This window comes from Salvelinus fontinalis, chromosome 16 (genome assembly GCF_029448725.1).
Source record: "Salvelinus fontinalis isolate EN_2023a chromosome 16, ASM2944872v1, whole genome shotgun sequence".
NCBI classification, from domain to species: domain Eukaryota; kingdom Metazoa; phylum Chordata; class Actinopteri; order Salmoniformes; family Salmonidae; genus Salvelinus; species Salvelinus fontinalis.
Window position 1 is genome coordinate 4207856 of NC_074680.1, and position 23017 is coordinate 4230872.

The window sequence follows — 23017 nt, forward strand, 5'->3', positions numbered from 1 at the left end:
GAAGCCTATACCTATTATGAATACAATAACAGTCCCCATAGACAATTCAGCCATCTGTTACTGTACTTTTGCATTTTGATTAACTTTAAATTAAATTCTTCTTATCTGAGACTGTTAATCTAATCAGTTTCCAATCAGTGCTCGCCAGCAGTGTTAGCCAATGAGGAATCCGATGTCACCTGATGTGAACCTATGCTGTTTCTTTCCCAGGTCCAGTTTCTCTTCCCGCATTGCTGGCTTTGGCCCCACCAGTGGCCCCACCTATGCCTATGCCCCCCCCTGCCCCTATGGCACCCATGGCCCCCCCTCCTCCACCGGGCCCCCCGCCTCCGGCCACGGTGCCACCGCCCATGCCCCCTCCACTGCCGGTTGGTAGAGGGCCCGGGGGGCCACCGGTAGGGGAGGCAGGCAATGAGCTGGCGCAGCCACTCTCAGGACTGGCGGCTGCCCTCGCTGGAGCCAAACTCCGTAAAGTTGCAAGGGTTAGTATCTCAGCTTAGACGTGGATCATGGTCAGTAAGAAGAAAACGTTTTGAAACAAGGAGGTACTACCTAAACATGTCCAATAAGAAATTTGATTTTTTTTCTTTCTTTGCAATACATTTGAAAATGTTTTGCTACGGTGTGACCCACTGAACATGACCATTCATATCTATGTGAAAATTGCTTGGACATTCAAACCATATACACATTACCTGTTGGTTGGCTTCTATAAGATGGAACTCGTATGTTGACCAATGTTGTGTCTCCTCAGGATGAGAACAGTCCACCAGGAACAGGTGGAGCCAAGAATGATGCCAACCGCTCGAGTGGAGGTAGTGGTGCTGGAGGGGAGGGGCTGATGCAGGAAATGAACGCCCTTCTAGCACGCAGGTGAGAGGAAAACAGTGTGAAAGAAATATGTATTTAATCGAATTGAAATACATGTAATTGAAAATCCCTATCCCAACTATAGCACATCAAAAGACCACATTTTCTAAATGAACATTCTGGAGTTCAAAAATGTATTCCTTGATGCGATTGTAAGTAAGTAGGCTACTAGCCTGTGAAATAACACAAAATGACTGGAGTTGTCTTTTTCATTATCTAAATGCCTGATTTTGCTTTTCCTGCAGACGGAAAGCCTCAGAGAGACCTGAAGAGGTAATGCAGCTAATCTTCTTTTAAAATATCAAGTATTAGTTTCCCCGGGTGGGTCTATCCAGCAACAATAATTGCATTCAAGCAATCTAAAGAGACTTGTGCACACACTTACTCATACACTGAGTGTACAAAACAATAGGAACACCTTCCTAATATTGATTTGCACACCCTTTTGCCCTCAGAACAACCTCAATTCATCGGGGCATGGACTCTACAAGGTGTCGAAAGCGTTCCGCAGGGATGCTGGCCCATGTTGACTTCAATGCCTCCCACAGTTGTGTCAAGTTGGCTGGATCTCCTTTGGATGGTGGACCCATACTTGACGCACATGGGAAACTGTTAGGCGTGAAAAACCCTAGCAGTGTTACAGTTCTTTACACACAATATTTTGTCTTGCCCATTCACCCTCTGAAAAGCACACATACACAATCCATGTCTCAAGGCTTAAAAATCCTTCTTCAACCTGTCGCCTCCCCTTCATCTAAACTGATTAAAGTGGATTTAACATGTGACATCAAAAAGGATCATAGCTTTCACCTGGATTAACCTGGTCCCTCTGTCATAAAAAGAGCAGGTGTTCCTAATGTTTTGTACACTCAGTATAAAAAAATATGATATATCTATATATACACACAGTACAAGTCAAAAGTTTGGACACGTGTACTCATTCAAACGTTTTTCTTTATTTTTACTATTTTCTACATTGTAGAATAATAGTGAAGACATCAAAACTATGAAATAGCACATATGGAATCATGTAGTAACCAAAAAAACAAATCAAAATATATTTGATCTTTTAGATTCTTCAAAGTAGCCACCCTTCGCCTTGATGCCAGATTTGCACACTCTTGGCATTCTCTCAACCAACCTGGAATGCATTTCAATTAACAGGTGTGCCTTGTTAAAAGTGAATTTGTGGAATTTCTTTCCTTAATGCATTTGAGCCAATCAGTTGAGTTGTGACAAAGTAGGGGTGGTATACAGAAGATAGCCCTATTTGGTAAAGTACCAAGTCCATATTATGTCAAGAACAGCTCAAATAAGCAAAGAGAAACGACAGTCCAATCTTTACTTTAAGACTTGAAGGTCAGTCAATCCGGAACATTTCAAGAACTTTCAAAGGTTCTTCAAGTGCAGTCGCGAAAACCATCAAGCACTATGATGAAACTGTCTCTCATGAGGACCGCCACAGGAAAGAAAGACCCAGAGTCACCTCTGCTGCAGAGGATAAGTTAATTAGAGTTAACTGCACCTCAGATTACAGCCCAAATAAATGCTTCACAGAGTTCAAGTAATACATCTCAACATCAACTGTTCAGAGGAGACTGTGTGAATCAGGCCTTCATGGTCGAATTGCTGCAAATAAATCACTACTAAAGGACACCAATAAGAAGAAGAAGAGACTTGCTTGGGCCAAGAAACACGAGCAATGAACATTAGACCATTGAAAATCTGTCCTTTCGACAAATGAGTCCAAATGTAAAAGAATTGTGAGACTGATGAGATGAAGGGATGATCTCTGCATATGTGGTTCCCACCGTGAAGCATTGAGAAGGAGGTGTGATTGTGTGGGGGTGGATGGAGAGGATGGTTGCAGTTTCATTGGCTCTTAACCAACCATGCTATTTTGTTTGTTTTTCCGCATTGTTTGTAACTGATTTTGTACAGTTGAAGTCGGAAGTTTACATACACCTTAGCCAAATACAGTTAAACACAATTCCTGACATTTAATCCAAGTAAAAATTCCCTGTCTTTGGTCAGTTAGGATCACCACTTTATTTTAAGTATGTGAAATGTCAGAATAATAGTAGAGAGAATGATTTATTTCAGCTTTTATTTCTTTCATCACATTCCCAGTGGGTCAGAAGTTTAAATACACTCAATTCGTATTTGGTAGCATTACCTTTAAATTGTTTAACTTGGGTCAAACGTTTCGGGTAGACTTCCACAACCTTCCCACAATAAGTTGGGTGAATTTTGGCCCATTCCTCCTGACAGAGCTGGTGTAACTGATTCAGGTTTGTAGGCCTCCTTGCTTGCACACGCGTTTTCAGTTCTGCCCAAACTTTTCTATTGGTTTGAGGTCAGGGCTTTGTGATGGCCACTCCAATACCTTGACTTTGTTGTCCTTTAGCCATTTTGCCACAACTTTGGAAGTATACTTGGGGTTATTGTCCATTGGAATACCCATTTGCGACCAAGCTTCAACTTCTTGACTGATGTCTTGAGATGTTGCTTCACTATATCCACATAATTTTCCGTCCTCCTGATGCCATCTATTTTGTGAAGTGCACCAGTCCCTCCTGCAGCAAAGCACACCCACAACAATATGCTGCCACCCCCGTGCTTCACGGTTGGGATGATGTTCTTCGGCTGGCAAGCCTCCCCCTTTTTCCTCCAAACATAATGATGGTCATTATGGCCAAACAGTTCTATTTTTGTTTCATCAGACCAGAGGACATTTCTCCAAAAAGTACGATCTTTGTCCCCATGTGTCGTTGCAAACCGTAGTCTGGCTTTTTTATGGCGGTTTTGGAGCAGTGAATTCTTCCTTGCTGAGCAGCCTTTCAGGTTATGTCGACATAGGACTCATTTTACTATGGATATAGATACTTTTGTACCTGTTTCCTCCAGCATCTTCACAAGGTCCTTTGCTGTTGTTCTGGGATTGATTTGCACTTTTCGCACCAAAGTATGTAGATCTCTAGGAGACAGAAAAATTACCTCTCCTTCCTGAGCGGTATGACAGCTGCGTGGTCCCATGGTGTTTGTAATTGCGTACTATTGTTTGTACAGATGGATGTGGTACCTTCAGGCATTTGGAAATTGCTCCCAATGATGAACCAGACCTGTGGAGGTCTACAAGTTTTTTCTGAGGTCTTGGCTGATTTCTTTTGATTTTCCCATGATGTCAAGCAAAGAGGCACTGAGTTTGAAGGAAGGCCTTGAAATACATCCACAGGTACACCTCCAATTTACTCAAATTATGTCAATTAGCCTATCAGAATCTTCTAAATCCATGGCATCATTTTCTGGAATTTTCCAAGCTGTTTCAAGGCACAGTCAACTTGGTGTATGTAAACTTCTGACTCACTGGAATTGTGATCCAGTGAATTATAAGTGAAATAATCTGTCTGTAAACAATTGTTGGAAAAATAACTTGTGTCTTGTACAAAGTAGATGTCCTAACCGACCCCAACCTAAGTGTATGTAAACTTCCGACTTCAACTGTACATAATGTTGCTGTTACCATCTCGTATGACCTCAAAGATCTTCTGGACATCCGAATAGTGATTACTCACCTTGAATTGGATGCAGAATTTTTCTTTAATGAGTCGGACGAGAGGGATTTACTCCAGACACCCAAACAGGCCCTCATCCTCATCATTTGCAGGAGAAAAAGATGGAAGAGGTATCGCCATCAGTCCTATTGGCCAACGTACCATCGCTGGATAATAAATTGGAAGAACTTAAAGCACATATTCTACCAACGGGACATTAAAAACTGTAATATCTTATGTTTCACCGAGTCGTGGCTGATCGACGACATTAACAACATACAGCTGGCGGGTTATACACTCTATCGGCAGGATAGAACAGCAGCCTCTGGTAAGACAAGGGGTGGTGGTCTATGTATATTTTTAAACAAGTGCACAATATATACAGAAGTCTCAAGGTTTTGCTCGCCTGAGGTTGTGTATCTCATGATAAGCTGTAGACCACACCTAGAGAGTTGTCATCTGTATTTGTCGTAGCTGTCTACATACCACCACAGACTGATGCTGGCACTAAGACCGCACTCAATGAGCTGTATACCGCCATAAGCAAACAGGAAAACGCTCCTCCAGAGGCGGCGCTCCTAGTAGCCGGGGATTTTAATGCAGGGGAACTTAAATCCGTTTTACCTCATTTCTACCAACATGTTAAATGTGCAACCAGAGAGAAAAAAACTTTAGACCACATTTACTCCACACACAGAGAGGTGTACAAAGCTCTCTGTCGCCCTCTATTTGGCAAATCTGACCATAATTCTATCCTCCTGAAAGCTGCTTATAAGCAAAAATTAAAGCAGGAAGCACCAGGGACTCGGTCAATAAAAAAAGTGGTCAGATGAAGCAGATGCTAAGCTACAGGACTGTTTTGCTAGCACAGACTAGAATATGTTCCGGGATTCTTCCGATGGCATTGAGGAGTACACCACATCAGTCACTGGCCTCATCAATTAGTGCATCGATGACGTCGTCCCCACAGTGACTGTATGTACATACCCCAACCAGAAGCCATGGATTACTGGCAACATCCGCATCAAGCTAAAGGGAGCGGGTCTCTAACCCGGAAGCTTATAAGAAATCACACTATGCCCTCCGATGAACCATCTAACAGGCAAAGCGTCAATACAGGACTAAGATCGAATCGTACTACACCGGCTCCGACGCTCGTCGGATGTGGCAGGGCTTGCAAACTATTACAGACTACAAAGGGAAGCACAGCCGAGAGCTGCCCAGTGACACACATCCAGGCTGTATAAGAGCTATTTGACCAAGAAGGAGAGTGATGGAGTGCTGCATCAGATGACCTGGCCTCCACAATCACCTGACCTCAACCGAATTGATATGGTTTGGGATGAGTTGGACTGCAGAGTGAAGGAAAAGCAGCCAACTAGTGCTCAGTATATGTGGGAAGTCCTTCAATACTGTTGGGAAATCATTCCTCATGAAGCTGGTTGAGAGAATTTAACTAGGCAGGTCAGTTAAGAACAAATTCTTATTTTCTTTCTTACTGCCTTGTTCAGGGGCAGAACAAGAGATTTTTTACCTCTTCATCTCAGGGATTTGATCTTGCAACTTTTACGGTTACTAGTCCAACACTCTAACCACTAGGGTACCTGCCGCCCCAGATGACAATACTAACGATACTAGAATGCCAAGAATTCGGGAAGCTGTCAAGGCAAAGCTTGGCTACTTTGAAGACTCTAAAATCTAAAATATATTTTTATTTGTTTAACACCTGTTTGGTTACTACATGATGCCATGTGTGTTATTTCATAGTTTTGATGTCTATGTAGAAAATTGTAAAAAATAAAGACAAACCCTTGAATGAGTTGGTGTCCAAGCGTTTGACTGATACATATATATATATATAGTGTGTGTGTGTGTGTGTGTGTGTGTGTATATGTACACACACACAATATATATATATACACAGTGGGGCAAAAAAGCTTTTAGTCAGCCACCAATTGTGCAAGTTCTCCCACTTAAAAAGATGAGAGGCCTGTAATTTTCATCATAGGTACACTTCAACTATGACAGACAAAATGAGAAAAAAAAATCCAGAAAATCACATTGTAGGATTTTTAATGAATTTATTAGCAAATTATGGTGGAAAATAAGTATTTGGTCACCTACAAACAAGCAAGACTTCTGGCTCCCACAGACCTGTAGCTTCTTCTTTAAGAGGCTCCTCTGTCCTCCACTCGTTACTTGTATTAATGGCACCTGTTTGAACTTGTTATCAGTATAAAAGACACCTGTCCACAACCTCAAACAGTCACACTTTAAACTCCACTATGGCCAAGACCAAAGAGCTGTCAAAGGACACCAGAAACAAAATTGTAGACCTGCACCAGGCTGGGAAGACTGAATCTGCAATAGGTAAGCAGCTTGGTTTGAAGAAATCAACTGTGGGAGCAATTATTAGGAAATGGAAGACATACAAGACCACTGATAATCTCCCTCGATCTGGGGCTCCACGCAAGATCTCACCCTATGGGGTCAAAATGATCACAAGAACGGTGAGCAAAAATCCCAGAACCACACGGGGGGACCTTATGAATGACCTGCAGAGAGCTGGGACCAAACTAACAAAGCCTACCATCAGTAACACACTACGCCGCCAGGGACTCAAATCCTGCAGTGCCAGACGTGTCCCCCTGCTTAAGCCAGTAAGCATGTCCAGGCCCGTCTTAAGTTTGCTAGAGAGCATTTGGATGATCCAGAAGAAGATTGGGAGAATGTCATATGGTCAGATGAAACCAAAATAGTACTTTTTGGAAAAAACTCAACTCGTCGTGTTTGGAGGACAAAGAATGCTGAGTTGCATCCAAAGAACACCATACCTACTGTGAAGCATGGGGGTGGAAACATCATGCTTTGGGGCTGTTTTTCTGCAAAGGGACCAGGACAACTGATCCGTGTAAAGGAAAGAATGAATGGGGCCATGTATCGTGAGATTTTGGAGTGAAAACCTTGTTCCATCAGCAAGGGCATTGAAGATGAAACGTGGCTGGGTCTTTCAGCATGACAATGATCCCAAACACACCTCCCGGGCAATGAAGGAGTGGCTTCGTAAGAAGCATTTCAAGGTCCTGGAGTGGCCTAGCCAGTCTCCAGATCTCAACCCCATAGAAAATCTTTGGAGGGAGTTGAAAGTCCGTGTTGCCCAGCAACAGCCCCAAAACATCACTGCTCTAGAGGAGATCTGCATGGATGAATGGGCCAAAATACCAGCAACAGTGTGTGAAAACCTTGTGAAGACTTACAGAAAACGTTTGACCTCTGTCATTGCCAACAAAGGGTATATAACAAAGTATTGAGATAAACTTTTGTTATTGACCAAATACTTATTTTCCACCATAATTTGCAAATAAATTAATTAAAAATCCAACAATGTGATTTTCTGGATTTTTTTTTTTTTTTTCATTTTGTCTGTCATAGTTGAAGTGTACCTATGATGAAAATTACAGGCCTCTCTCATCTTTTTAAGTGGGAGAACTTGCACAATTGCTCGCTGACTAAATACTTTTTTGCCCCACTGTATATATATATATATATATACACAGTGGGCTCCAAAATGACTGGCACCCCTGACTGGCCACGCACAAATAATGCTTAAACAATATAAACAATATAATTATAGAGATAAACTCAAAATACCAACATGTGAGAAATACGATACTTTATTAATGTTTCAATGGAACCAACCAAAATAATTGTTTGATTTAATTAAAAATCAATGTCCTCCAAATCAAGGTTTCACAATTAATGGCACCCTTAAAGATAATTGTAAATAACATCTACCAAAATTAAACCACAAATTAAATTCCACGTATTTAAGTTTATCTAAGTCTTAAGGAACTATTTTGAGCCATTACATCACTTCCTGTTTCACTAGGGTATAAAAATGAGGTGACACACATGCAATATCCCACTGTCATCCAACACCATGAAGAAAACAAAATAACTGGCAGTTCAAAAGAGACAGATGGTCGTAGACCTTCATAAATCTGGTAATGGCTACAAGAAGATCCACAAACGATTGAATATATCACTGAGCACTGTCAGGGAAATTATTTAAAAAAAAAAATGCAAAAGATATGGAACAGTTGAAAACCTCATGGGTAGAGGACGCAAATGCATTTTGCCCCCCAGGATAGGGAGAAGGATGGTGGGAGAAGCAACAAAATCCCCAAGAATCACTGTGAAAGAATTGCAGGCCTTGGTGGCGTCTTGGGGTCAACAGGTTTCAAAAAGCACCATCAGACGTCACCTCCACAACCACAGGCTCTTTGGAAGGGTTGCCAGAAGAAAGCCCTTTCTGACCACAAGACACAGACGCAAACGCTTGGAGTTTGCCGAACGTCATTTAAATTATGCCTGGAAGAAGGTGCTGTGGTCAGATGGGACCAAAATTGAACGTTTTGGTCAGATTCAGCATCGGCATGTTTGGCGTCGAAACAGAGATGCATACAAGGAGAGGTACCATATACCCACGGTGAAATATGGAGGGGGGTCAGTGATGTTTTGGGGCTGTTTTAATTCCAGAGGTCCAGCGGCACTGGTTAAGATTGATGGCATAATGAATTCCACAAAGTATCAGGCAATTTTGGCTGTTGCCTCTGCTAGAAGGCTGGGACTTGGCCATAGATGGACTTTCCAATGAGACAATGACCCGAAACATACCTTAAGATCCACACAGAAATGGTTCTGTGACAACAAAATCAGTGTTCTGCCATGGCCATCTCAGTCGCCGGACCTCAATCCAATCGATAACCTGTGGGCTGAGTTGAAGAGGGCAGTTCATAAGCGCAAACCCAAGAATGTGAAGGATCCTGAAAGGATCTGCATAGAGGAATGGTCCAAAATCCCTCCAAATGTGTTCCTTAACCTTGCCAAACATTACAGGAAAAGACTCCATGCATGCTGTTATCCTTGCCAGAGGTGGTTATACTAAGTACTAAACGAGGAGTGCCAATAATTATGAAACCTTGAGTATGGTTCAATTTATATTGTATAAAATAATTGTTTGATTTTGGTTGGTTCCATTGAAACATTAATAAAGTACAGTTTTTCTCACATGTTGGTATTTTGAGTTTATCTCTATAATTATATTGTTTATATTTTTTTAAGTATTGTTTGTGCATTGCCAGTCAGGGGTGTCAGTAATTTTGTAGCCCACTGTATATATATACACACACACACACACACACACACACACACACACACACACACACACACACACACACACACACACACACACACACACACAATCATCCATTTTCATTTTCCATTATAGGAGGATCCCAAGCCAGGGCAGAACTCTACAGGTATACACACTCTTGCCTCCACATTTTTTCTGAGTCTGACCATTATATTTTCTATTGGATGTATAGAGCGATGTTGCTTTTTAAAGTGAGTCTCTTCTAATTGTGACCGTCTCTCCTTCTAGGTGCTGGGATGAATCCATGGGACCGAGCAAACTCTGTAGACAAGTCTTCACTGGTATTAAGGTTAGTATCGTCATCTGTTTGATAGGGGCTCCCAAAACCTTTTAAAAGATCTAGTGACACAATGAGAAGGGATACAGTGCCTAGTGAAAGTCTACACACCCCTTGCCCCCCTTCACATTTTGCTGCCTTAACATGTTAACTAAAAATGGATTCAATTAGATTTTGTTCCTACAGATCTACACAACCTACTTCACATTTTCAAAATGAAAGAAAGTTAATCAAAATGTTAAAAGATGTCTTGATTGCAGATGTCTTCACAACCCAGAGCTGATACATGATGGAATTACCTTTGTCAGACATTACAGCTGAGAATCATTTGGAATAAGATTCTACCAACATTGCACATCATACAGTGCTTTCAGAAAGTATTCAAACCCCTTGACTTATTCCACATTTTGTTGTTACAGCCTGAATTCAAAATGGATTTAAAAAAAACACAATACCCCATAATAACTAAGTAAAAAGATGTTAGTAATACATGGAAATGTATAGAAAATTAAATAGAAAAATACATAATTTACATAAATATTTACACCCGAGTCAATACATGCTAGAACCACCTTTTGAGAGGTGCATGCATGTACCGACAGGACAGTAGCTCTGTTGTGTACTGTCAAAACTGTGATTATATGAAGAAGCCAGACAATAGTTTAAATTAAGCCTCTAAAGTCGATAGATCAAGCAACCGGGAGAGAGTGAGTGGTCAGTTATATACAACAGCGAACCAATCTGTGGGTAAAGCAAAGCTGTGACTCGAACCCAACAAGCCATGACTTCCCTTAGAGGAAAAGACAACGAACAACTTGGAGATGAAAATAACGACCAGCTAAAGGATATCCCGGAAAACACCAAAACAAACTAACTGTTACAATCTGTTGTTTAAAAAAAGTAGATTTTCTTGAAAGGAAAGTAGAGTCTATCATGTCAGATATGCATATACAGGGCGGGTGCTTGGACGAACAGGACAACAAAATTGGCATTCTGGAAACAAAGTAGCGAATTTTAGAAGAGGAACTGGACCAGCAAAAAAAAAAGAATGAGTGACATAACTCGCCAAATGATTGCAGCAATACTGCAAAAATGGAAGAGGCAAGTGGAAGGGAGAGAAGGTAAGGAACTTGTCTGTTGACCCTACATTAAAGACCAAATTGGTTAAAGAAAATTGTGATAAATAAAATAAGTATACCAGTTTCATTTAAGGACCAATAAATTGACAGCTGCATACAGGTTGCAAAATAGTTGGGAAGAGATTTTTGATGTGCCGATTCCATGGCACATGGTTTATGTATGAACCGATACGCAAAACAACGCACGATTAAAAACGTAGTTTTTCAATTTAATTTATTATACAAAATTCTTGCAGCCAATATAGAATTATGTACAGTGGGGAGAACAAGTATTTGAAACACTGCCGATTTTGCAGGTTTTCCTACTTACAAAGCATGTAGAGGTCTGTAATTTTTTATCACTTCAACTGTGAGAGACGGAATCTAAAACAAAAATCCAGAAAATCACATTGTATGATTTTTAAGTAATTAATGTGCATTTTATTGCATGACATAAGTATTTGATACATCAGAAAAGCAGAACTTAATATTTGGTACAGAAACCTTTGTTTGCAATTACAGAGATCATACGTTTCCTGTAGTTCTTGACCAGGTTTGCACACACTGCAGCAGGGATTTTGGCCCACTCCTCCATACAGACCTTCTCCAGATCCTTCATGTTTCGGGGCTGTTGCTGGGCAATACGGACTTTCAGCCCCCTCCAAAGATTTTCTATTGGGTTCAGGTCTGGAGAATGGCTAGGCCACTCCAGGACCTTGAGATGCTTCTTACGGAGCCACTCCTTAGTTGCCCTGGCTGTGTGTTTCGGGTCGTTGTCATGCTGGAAGACCCACCCACGACCCATCTTCAATGCTCTTACTGAGGGAAGGAGGTTGTTGGCCAAGATCTTGCGATACATGGCCCCATCCATCCTCCCCTCAATACAGTGCAGTCATCCTGTCCCCTTTGCAGAAAAGCATCCCCAAAAAATGATGTTTCCACCTCCATGCTTTACGGTTGGGATGGTATTCTTGGGGTTGTACTCATCCTTCTTCTTCCTCCAAACACGGCGAGTGGAGTTTAGACCAAAAAGCTCTATTTTTGTCTCATCAGACCACATTACCTTCTCCCATTCCTCCTCTGAATCATCCAGATGGTCAATGGCAAACTTCAGACGGGCCTGGACATGCGCTGGCTTGAGCAGGGGGACCTTGCGTGCGCTGCAGGATTTTAATCCGTGACGCCGTAGTGTGTTACTAATGGCACTAGTGGATACAACCATCCCAGATCAGCAGATTTTGCTGTGAAGAGACAGACTCATTAGATCACTTGTTTTTGTACATACAGTATGTAGCTTATTTTTGGTCGCAGGTTCAGGAATGGCTAAAGAATTGTAACATTTACCTGGGGAGCTAACTCTGCAAATGGCACTAGTGGGCGACTTGAAAGGCCATAGTCAATCGATTAATAATACTCTTAGTAAAAATGTTCATCTTTAATTTACAATCTGTAGAAACTATGAGAATAGAACGATTCTGAACTTTTGTGACACAGTACAGCACAGTTGAAAAATATATGGCAATTAGAAATCAACACTGAATGGTTTTCAGAGATATATGGGACGGCTTGAGGGGAGCTAAAGCAAAAACTGTATAAACTGTAAGTAGAAGCCTAAGTATTGTTGGCCATTAGTTTACCCCAATTAGTGGAGGAGTGGTAGGGTTAGTGGAAAATAATAGCACAATAATATTTTTTTTAATAAAACACAATAATGGAAATTATATATTATAAACTGGGTGGTTCGAGCCCTGAATGCTGATTGGCTGACAGCCGTGGTATATCAGACTGGGTGTGACAAAACATTTGTTTTTACTGATCTTATAATTTTGGTAACCAGTTTATAATAGGAATAAGACACCTCAGGGTTTGTGGTATATGGCAATTATACCACGGCTAAGGGCTGTATCCAGGCACTCTGCGTTGTGCATAAGAACAGCCCTTAGCCATGGTATATTGGCCATATACCACACCCCCTCATGCCTTATTGCTTAATGATATAATATGTTTAAGCTGTAAGAAGAAGCCTAAGTATTGTTGTTTATCAGTTTACTCCAATTAGGGAAGGGTTGCTAGGCAGGGTTAGGGGAAAATAATACAGAAGAAAAAAATTGAAAAAATTGTAGAAATACAATCTGCAATATTAAAGCTGATCTATGCCCCGAGGAGAGTAAGAAGCGTGGAAAAAAAGTGATAAGCATACTAGGCTACATACAGTGATGCCTAAGACCAGCTTATCTTAAATTGAGACAATATTCTTTCCCCCTCCCCCCAGTAAAATCTAGACTCTATTGTCCACAAGTAACTGTTCTTCTCTAGGAAGTAACTATAGAATTAGCAGATGCCAATAAGATACATAAACACTGAACATACCAATATAAAATATGGAAGTATAGCATGTACAGTGCCTTCGGAAAGTATTCACCACCCCTTGACTTTTTCCACATAGATTAAATGTAAAAAATAATCAGTATTCTACACAAAACACCAGTCTCATTGTCAACAGTGACTGCGTCGCAGTGCTAGCTGTGCCACTAGAGATTTTGGGTTAGAGTCCAGGCTCTGTCGCAGCCGGCCGCGGCCGGGAGACTCATGCGCACAATTGGCCCAGCATCAGGGGGGGGTTTGGCCAGCAGGGATGTCCTTGTCCCATCGCACACCAGCGACTCCTGTGGCGGGCTGGGCGCACTGCACGCTGACACGGTCGCCAGGTGTACAGTATTTCCTCTGACACATTGGTGCGGCTGGCTTCCGGGTTAAGTGGGCATTGTGTCAAGAAGCAGTGCGGCTTGGTTGGGTTGTGTTTCGGAGGATGCCCGGCTCTCTACCTTTGCCTCTCCCGAGTCCGTACAGGAGTTGCAGCGATGAGACAAGACTGTAACCAATTGGATACCATGAAATTGGTGAGGAAAAAGGGGTAGCAATTTTTTTATTATAATAATAATAAAAATTTAAAAAACAATTATAAACTGTGAAGAGGCGACTCCAGGATGCTAGCCTTCTAGGCAGAGTTCCTCTGTCCAGCGTCTGTGTTCTTTTGCCCATCTTAATGTCACACCCTGGCCTTAGTTATCTTTGTTTCCTTTATTATTTTTGTTAGGTCTGGGTGTGACATGGGGAAGGTTGGTGTTTGGGTGATTATATGGTTAAGGGGTTGTTGGGTTTTGTGTGTGTGGTTTTGTGTTGAGTGAGTATGTCTAGGTATGTCTATGGTTTAGTGAGGGTTTCTAGGTATGTCTATGGTTGCCTGAGTGGTTTCTCAATCAGAGACAGATGTCTTTCATTTGTCTCTGATTGGGAGCCATATTTTAGGCGGCCATAGGCATCATGTGTTTGTTGGGTCATTGACTTAGTCGGTGTCTTAGTCTGTGTCAAGTTTGCATGTTTTGCATTTAGTCGGTTTTTGGTTTCACGGTCTTCGATTTGTTGTTTTGCTTCGTTTGGTCATCTCCTTAATAAAGAGAAGATGCATTTTTTACACGCTGCGCCTTGGTCTTTTCTCTCTCCCATGGTCGATCGTGACAGAATGACCCAACCAATTTGGACCAAGCAGCGTGAAAGGAGGGAGCCAGAGCCCGTTGTGCAGATACTGGAGGTGAGCAATGGGAAGGATACAGAGACTGTTAAGGATTTATTGAGGAGTTTGGAGGAGAGTGGAAAGAGGGAGCTGCTGTGTTGGTGCGTGAGGCACGACATCCACCCGACAGAGCGTGTGCGGGATGTGATGTTACCTGAGTCAGTTCTTCATGCTCGTCCTGAGTTGCGTGCTAACCGTCTGGGAATGACAGTCCCACGAACCAGGCCTCCTGTGTGCATTCCTAGTCCTACACCTCCTGTAACACCTTCCCGCCCCAGCCCAGTACCACCAGTTCCGGCACCACGCCCCAGGATTCCAGGGTGTCTCCAGAGCCCTGTTCGCATTGTTGCTTCTCCCCGCACTCGCCCTGAGGTGCGTGTCCTCATCCCGGTACCACCTGTGCCGGTACCACGCACTAGGCCTATAGTGCGCTTTGAGAGCCCAGTGTGTCCTGTTGCTGCTCCCCGCACTAGCCCTGAGATATGTGGCCCCAGCCCGGTACCACCAGTTCCGGCACCACGCACTAGGCCTAATGTGCGTATCCAGGGTCCAGTATCCCCTGTTCCTTCTCCCCGCACTAGCCTTCAGGTGCGTGTCCCTAGCCCGGTACCACCAGTGCCGGCACCACGCACCAGGCTGATAGTGCGTCTCAGCCGGCCAGAGCTGCCAGTCTGCCCCGAGTCGTCAGAGCTGCCAGTCTGCCCCGAGTCGTCAGAGCTGCCAGTCTGCCCCGAGTCGTCAGAGCTGCCAGTCTGCCCCGAGTCGTCAGAGCTGCCAGTCTGCCCCGAGTCGTCAGAGCTGCCAGTCTGCCCCGAGTCGTCAGAGCTGCCAGTCTGCCCCGAGTCGTCAGAGCTGCCAGTCTGCCCCGAGTCGTCAGAGCTGCCAGTCTGCCCCGAGTCGTCAGAGCTGCCAGTCTACCCATCGCCATCTGAGCCATCTGTCTGCCCAGCGCCTTCTGAGCCATCCGTCTGCCACGAGCCAGAGTCGCCCGCCAGCCATGATCAGCCAGAGTCGCCCGCCAGCCATGATCAGCCAGAGTCGCCCGCCAGCCATGATCAGCCAGAGTCGCCCGCCAGCCATGATCAGCCAGAGTCGCCCGCCAGCCATGATCAGCCAGAGTCGCCCGCCAGCCATGATCAGCCAGAGTCGCCCGCCAGCCATGATCAGCCAGAGTCGCCCGCCTGCCATGATCAGCCAGAGTGGTCCGCCAGCCAGGATCGGCTGAATCCGCCATTCAGCCAGGATCTACCAGAGACACCGAAGCGGAGATCGACTATGGTGGAGTGGGGGCCACGTCCTGCACCCGAGCCGCCGCCATATTAAGGCCTACCCCGGATCCTCCCCTAGACTTTATGTTGGTGCGCCCGGTGTTCGCACCTTAAGGGGGGGGTTATGTCACACCCTGGCCTTAGTTATCTTTGTTTCCTTTATTATTTTTGTTAGGTCAGGGTGTGACATGGGGGAGGTTGGTGTTTGGGTGATTATATGGTTAAGGGGTTGTTGGGTTTTGTGTGTGTGGTTTTGTGTTGAGTGAGTATGTCTAGGTATGTCTATGGTTTAGTGAGGGTTTCTAGGTATGTCTATGGTTGCCTGAGTGGTTTCTCAATCAGAGACAGATGTCTTTCATTTGTCTCTGATTGGGAGCCATATTTTAGGCGGCCATAGGCATCATGTGTTTGTTGGGTCATTGACTTAGTCGGTGTCTTAGTCTGTGTCAAGTTTGCATGTTTTGCATTTAGTCGGTTTTTGGTTTCACGGTCTTCGATTTGTTGTTTTGCTTCGTTTGGTCATCTCCTTAATAAAGAGAAGATGCATTTTTTACACGCTGCGCCTTGGTCTTTTCTCTCTCCCATGGTCGATCGTGACACTTAATCTTTTATTGGCCAGTCTGAGATATGGATTTTTCTTTGCAACTCTACCTAGAAAGCCAGCATCCCGGAGTCGCCTCTTTTTCATTATAGGGTATTGTGTGTAGATTGATGAGGGGAAAAAACAATTTAATACATTTTAGAATAAGGCTGTAATGTAACAAAATGTGTAAAAAAATCAGGGGTCTGAATACTTTCCGAAGGCACTGTAAGTCAATCATTTTCAATAATTGTTCTATGGATGTTTGTGGGTGAGAGCCATAAAAAGGCATAGCGTCTCAAGTACAAAGACCTACTTTGCTTGGTTTAAAAAAAAAATATGTCTTCTCAGCCCACATTCTTGCAAGGGTTACTTTTTAAAAAATGAGAAAAGGAATATTTTAAGAGGAGCTGAGTTGGAGAAGCCTATGCTGCCGCCTACTGTAGTAACAGCAGAGGTGTAGGAATCCTGATATATAAGAATACATTGTTTTCCCTTATATCGCAGCACATGGACCAAGAATGTTTTCTAATGTTGAATTGGACTTTACATGGTTAAAAATACACCTTGATTTTATTGTCTGTCCCACCAGTGGCAAATATGGTGTTTTTAGATAGAATTTAAGCTATTAGATCAAATCCAGACCGGAACTGTTATTTTAGCAGGTGACCTAAATCATACACAGCTCAAAAAAATAAAGGGAACACTAAAATAACACATCCTAGATCTGAATTAATGAAATATTCTTATTAAATACTTTTTTCTTTACATAGTTGAATGTGCTGACAACAAAATCACACAAAAATTATCAATGGAAATCAAATTTATCAACCCATGGAGGTCTGGATTTGGAGTCACACTCAAAATTAAAGTGGAAAACCACACTACAGGCTGATCCAACTTTGATGTAATGTCCTTAAAACAAGTCAAAATGAGGCTCAGTAGTGTGTGTGGCCTCCACGCGCCTGTATGACCTCCCTACAACGCCTGGGCATGCTCCTGATGAGGTGGCGGATGGTCTCCTGAGGGATCTCTTCCCAGACCTGGACTAAAGCATACGCCAACTCCTGGACAGTCTGTGGTGCAACGTGGCATTGGTGGATGGAGCGAGACATGATGTCCCAGATGTGCTCAATTGGATTCAGGTCTGGGGAACGGGCGGGCCAGTCCATAGCATCAATGCCTTCCTCTTGAAAGGAACTGCTGACACAATCCAGCCACATGAGGTCTAGCATTGTCTTGCATTAGGAGGAACCCAACCGCACCAGCATATGGTCTCACAAGGGCTCTGAGGATCTCATCTCGGTACCTAATGGCAGTCAGGCTACCTCTGGCGAGCCCATGAGGGCTGTACGGCCCCCCAAAGAAATGCCACCCCACACCATGACTGACCCACCGCCAAACCGGTCATGCTGGAGGATGTTGCAGGCAGCAGAACGTTCTCCACGGCGTCTCCAGACTCTCACGTCTGTCACATGTGCTCAGTGTGAACCTGCTTTCATCTGTGAAGAGCACAGGGCGCCAGTGGCGAATTTGCCAATCTTGGTGTTCTCTGGCAAATGCCAAACATCCTGCACGGTGTTGGGCTGTAAAGCACAACCCCCACCTGTGGACGTCGGGCCCTCATACCACCCTCATGGAGTCTGTTTCTGATTGTTTGAGCAGACACATGTACATTTGTGGCCTGCTGGAGGTCATTTTGCAGGGCTCTGGCAGTGCTCCGCCTGCTCCTCCTTGCACAAAGGCGGAGGTAGCAGTCCTGCTGCTGGGTTGTTGCCCTCCTACGGCCTCCTCCACGTCTCCTGATGTACTGGCCTGTCTCCTGGTAGCGCCTCCATGCTCTGGACACTACGCTGAGAGACACAGCAAACCTTCTTGCCACAGCTCGCATTGATGTGCCATCCTGGATGAGCTGCACTACCTGAGCCACTTGTGTGGGTTGTAGACTCCGTCTCATGCTACCACTAGAGTGAAAGCACTGCCAGCATTCAAAAGTGACCAAAACATCAGCCAGGAAGCATAGGAACTGAGAAGTGGTCTGTGGTCACCACCTGCAGAACCACTCCTTTATTGGGGGTGTCTTGCTAATTGCCTATAATTTCCACCTGTTGTCTATTCCATTTGCACAACAGCATGTGAAATTTATTGTCAATCAGTGTTGCTTCCTAAGTGGACAGTTTGATTTCACAGAAGTGTGATTGACTTGGAGTTACATTGGGTTGTTTAAGTGTTCCCTTATTCATTATTCATTTAAGTTACTCATTCATTATATACAATAATTAGATGCAAGCCTCATAACTGAGGAACCTGTATAAACAGAGTTAGGGTAATGTGGCTGTATTATCTTTCATGAGGTCACAAACATGAAACAAAACGGACCGGGTTGTAGCTGGCTTCTCCACCGACCGTTTACACATTCTCCAAAATATGGATATTGTTCAATTCTCAAATTCTGGAATGTAGAATTTGGCGGGAGTTCCTTTGTTCTACTGTGAAACTCTCTCTCCATACTGCATGGCCAGGGGGAGAGAGTCTGCCAGGAATTTACAACCTGAGATAACAGAACCTGGGTGTAGGAGATAGTGAGAGAGGGGGAAGCCACGATCTATACCCAGAAAGGGCCACGAAATGACAATACACATGGGAAACTGTTGAGCGTGAAAAACTCAGCAGCGTTGCAGTTCTTGACACAAACCAGTGCGCCTGGCACCTACTACCATACACTGTTCAAATCTTTTTTTCTAGCCCATTCACCCTCTTAATGACACACATACACAATCCATGTCTCAATTGTCTCAAGGCTTAAAAATCCTTCTTTAACCGCTCTCCTCCCCTTCGTCTACACTGATTAAAGTGGATATAACAAGTGACATCAATAAGGGATCATAGCTTTCACCTGGATTCACCTGGTCATTGTACTGTATGTCATGGAAAGAGCAGGTTTTCATAATACTTTGTACACTAAGTGTATTTTGCCCTAAGAGTTGTGCAAAGTTGGTAGAATCTTATTGAAAATGACAGCTGCAATGGCTGCCAGAGATGTTTCCACCTAGTATTAACTCTGGAGTGTGAAGACATATGCAATCAAGACATCTTATATTTTTAATTTGTTCATAAATTTGTTGTTCTATAACTTTCTTTTACTTTGAAAATGTGGAGTAGGTTGTGTAGATCTGTAAGGGGGAACAATTATATTGAATCCCTTTTTAGATTTAATTTTAAGGCAGAAAAATGTGAAGACTTGCATAGACTTTCTCTAGGCACTGCATATGGTATTTGATGTTATATTGTCACTTTATTATTTTGCCTATTTAGTGTTGTAGATTACACTGTAATGAAAAGGAATACGAATACGAATTAAATGTAGAATTATTATTTTTTATATGTGGGATTTTACTGATAAGTGTGGATTTGCTCATCTATGGCAGTTGTTGGCTATACAGTAAAACAGATCTGGTACCAGGCTATAACTTTAAGTAAATATGGGAGTTATTGAGAGGTTCATATTACATAGCATTATGTTCTCTTAGATGAGGAAATATGCACTTAGTAGCCAGTTTATTTGGTACACCCACTAGTACTGGGTCAGACCCCCCCTTTGCCTCCAGAACAGACTGAATTATTTGGGACATGGAAACGTTGCTCAATTGGTATCAAGGGACCTTACGTTTGCCAGGAAAATATTCCCCAGGCCATTACACCACCGCCACCAGCCTGTACCGTTGACACCAGGCAGGATGGGGCCATGGACTCATGCTTCTTCCGCGAAATCCATCAGCATGATGCAACAAGAACCAGGATTCGTCGTAACAGGCTATGTTTTTCCAAGTGTTGATGACCGCATGCCCACTGGAGCAGCAGCTTCTTATTTTTAGCTGAAAGGAGTGGAACCCGGTGTGGTTGTCTGCTGCAATAGCCCCACCATGACAAGGACCGACGAGTTGTGCGTTCCGAGATGCTGTTCTGCACACCACTGTTGCACTGTGCCGTTATTTGCCATTTGTGGCCCGCCTATTAGCTTGCACGATTCTTGCCTTTCTCCTTCGACCTCCCATCAACAAGCTGTTTTCACCCACAGGACTGCCACTGACTGGATTTTTTTGTTTGTCGCACCATTCTCGTAAAAAACCCTAGACACGGAAATATATTCTCAGTATTTTCAATGGGAAACAAGAACCATGGGAGTGTTTGCTTAATGCATTGAGGAAGCTTGTGATGATAATATACAGTACTAGTCAAAAGTTGTATTATAGTCCCACTAAATTATAGTCCCACTAAGCGCAAACCAGATGGGATGGCGTATGGCTGCAGAATGCTATGGTAGCCATGCTGGTTCAGTGTGCTTTGAATTCTAAATAAATCACTGACAGTGTCCCCAGCAAAGCACCGTCACACCTCCCTCCATGCTTCACGGTGGGAACCACACATGCGGACATCATCTGTTCACCTACTTAGCGTCTCACAAAGACACGGCGGGTGGAACCAAAAATCTAAAATTTGGACTCATCAGACCAAAGGACAGATTTCCACCGGTCTAATGTCCATTGCTCGTGTTTCTTGGCCCAAGCAAGTCTCTTCTTCTTATAGGTATCTTTTAGTAGTGGTTTCTTTGCATCAATTCGACCATGAAGGCCTGATTCACGCAGTCTCCTCTGAACAGTTGATGTTGAGATGTGTCTGTTACTTGAACTCTATGAAGCATTTTTTTTGGGCTGCAATTGCTGAGGCTGGTAACTCTAATTTATACCCTGCAGCAGAGGTAACTCTGGGTCTTCCTTTACTGTGGCGTGAGAGCCAGTTTCATCATAGCGCATGATGGTTTTTGCGACTGCTTTTAAAGTTCTTGAAATGTTCCCGATTGACTGGCCTTCATGTCTTAAAGTAGTGATCGACTGTCGTTTCTCTTTTGCTTATTTGAGCTGTTCTTGCCATAATAAGGACTTGGTATTTTACCAAATAGGGCTATCTTCTGTATAGCACCCCTACCTTGTCACAACACAACTGATTGGCTCAAACACATTAAGAAGGAAAGAAATTACACTACTTAACTTTTAACAAGGCACACCAGTTAATTGAAGTGCATTCTACCTCATGAAGCTGGCTGAGAGAATGCCAAGAGTGTGCAAAGCTGTCATCAAGGCAAAGGGTGGCTACTTTGAAAGGGTGGCTACTTTTTTGGTTACCACATAATTCCATATGTGTTATTACATAGTTTTGATGTCTTCACTATTTTTCTTCACTGTAGAAAATGAAAACCCTTGAATGAGTAGGTGTGTCCAAACTTTTGACTGGTACTGTACATGGCCCGCCAATTTGGCTTTATCGCCTTAATAAACAGTGAATGGATTGCTGCCTTACATTGCTAACACCACCATGCTATATCAATATAAGATACTGTACCTTCATCTAACAATCAAGGATGAATGTTGCTTGTCACTTGTCATTAGCTGTAGAAAATGTCTGCTTTAATGTACTGTATAGGTTTTAATTTACTATGAAATATTTATCGATCATTTCCAATCATTCCTGTGGTTGTTGTTGTTTTGCAGGGTGCGACCAGTGGGCAGCACTAGTGAAGGAGACATAGACTTTGACAGGATGAAGCAGGTAGAAATCTAATTTCAAAACTGTAATACATACTGGACGGATCAGTATGGCATTCTTCAATCGTTAATGGAATAAAAGTATTGTGAAAGTAGCAGAAAATGTCAACTGTGTCAACTTTTATCCCCACAGGAAATCTTGGAGGAAGTTGTACGTGAATTGCAGAAGGTGAAAGATGAGATCATTAATGGTAGGTGATACAGAGTGTTTATGCATGTTGTTGTTATTGAACAGGCTTGCCACCATCAGTGAGCGATTTACCTGCAAACTGACTAAGGTCCTTCCTGTTCATGTTCTATACACTTTCTGTAGTCCAATTCAGTTTTGCCATTACGGCGAACAAAGGTTGCCTAATTAATTATGTCCTAAGATGATGCTACAGTTCACCTATTTACTTCTTCATAGTAAACCCCATTCCTTTTGAAATAGATGACGGTTCAGTGATAATGCTGTCCTCCAGTACCCATTCTCTACAGAACACGCGCACACACACGCACACGTGATTTTCTCAATATTGTGTTCTCTTTCAGCCATTAGACAAGAAATTGGTCGAATCCATACATCATAATATCTGGACAGTGGGACGTGCTGCAAGTATGAAGGATAAGATGTGCTCGGGAAGAAAGGTTCTCTCGACGTTTCTGTGACGCTATGAAACATTGCTGTGACGCTGCAGAAAGGTTGAGCCAACATTGAGTCTGCTGTGCAGAACAGAGGGATGGGGGAAAAAAAGTGAGAATGAGCGAGATAGAATAATGGTTAAATGAACAAAGGATGTACGGACGGAAGGATGGACGGACGCTTGTACCGTTTTCCGTTTTTTTCCTCTCCGTGCATTTACAGACTCGGTTCAGTTTGCAGTTTTCTGCTCTGTTCTAAGTCTTACAAAAGAAAATATTTTTGTTTCCTACGTTTGTACCGTTTTATTATTTTAAAAAACTGTGATTATTTTATTAT

The 23017-nt window shown here is 43.1% G+C and overlaps 1 protein-coding gene across 3 annotated transcripts in view; it reads left to right on the forward strand.

Moving 5' to 3' along the window:
• LOC129812538 (ena/VASP-like protein) overlaps positions 1 to 22781 on the forward strand; it is a 64318-nt gene extending 41537 nt beyond the window's left edge. For all 3 annotated transcript variants that reach the window (XM_055864177.1, XM_055864176.1, XM_055864179.1), the window contains 8 exons: positions 211 to 482; positions 755 to 873; positions 1116 to 1143; positions 9715 to 9745; positions 9868 to 9928; positions 22006 to 22063; positions 22193 to 22250; positions 22591 to 22781. In XM_055864177.1, the coding sequence (XP_055720152.1) occupies positions 211 to 482; positions 755 to 873; positions 1116 to 1143; positions 9715 to 9745; positions 9868 to 9928; positions 22006 to 22063; positions 22193 to 22250; positions 22591 to 22628 (665 nt within the window). In that variant the 3' untranslated portion in view covers positions 22629 to 22781. The remainder of the gene's footprint in view (positions 1 to 210; positions 483 to 754; positions 874 to 1115; positions 1144 to 9714; positions 9746 to 9867; positions 9929 to 22005; positions 22064 to 22192; positions 22251 to 22590) is intronic.
• Positions 22782 to 23017: the final 236 nt, after the last annotated feature.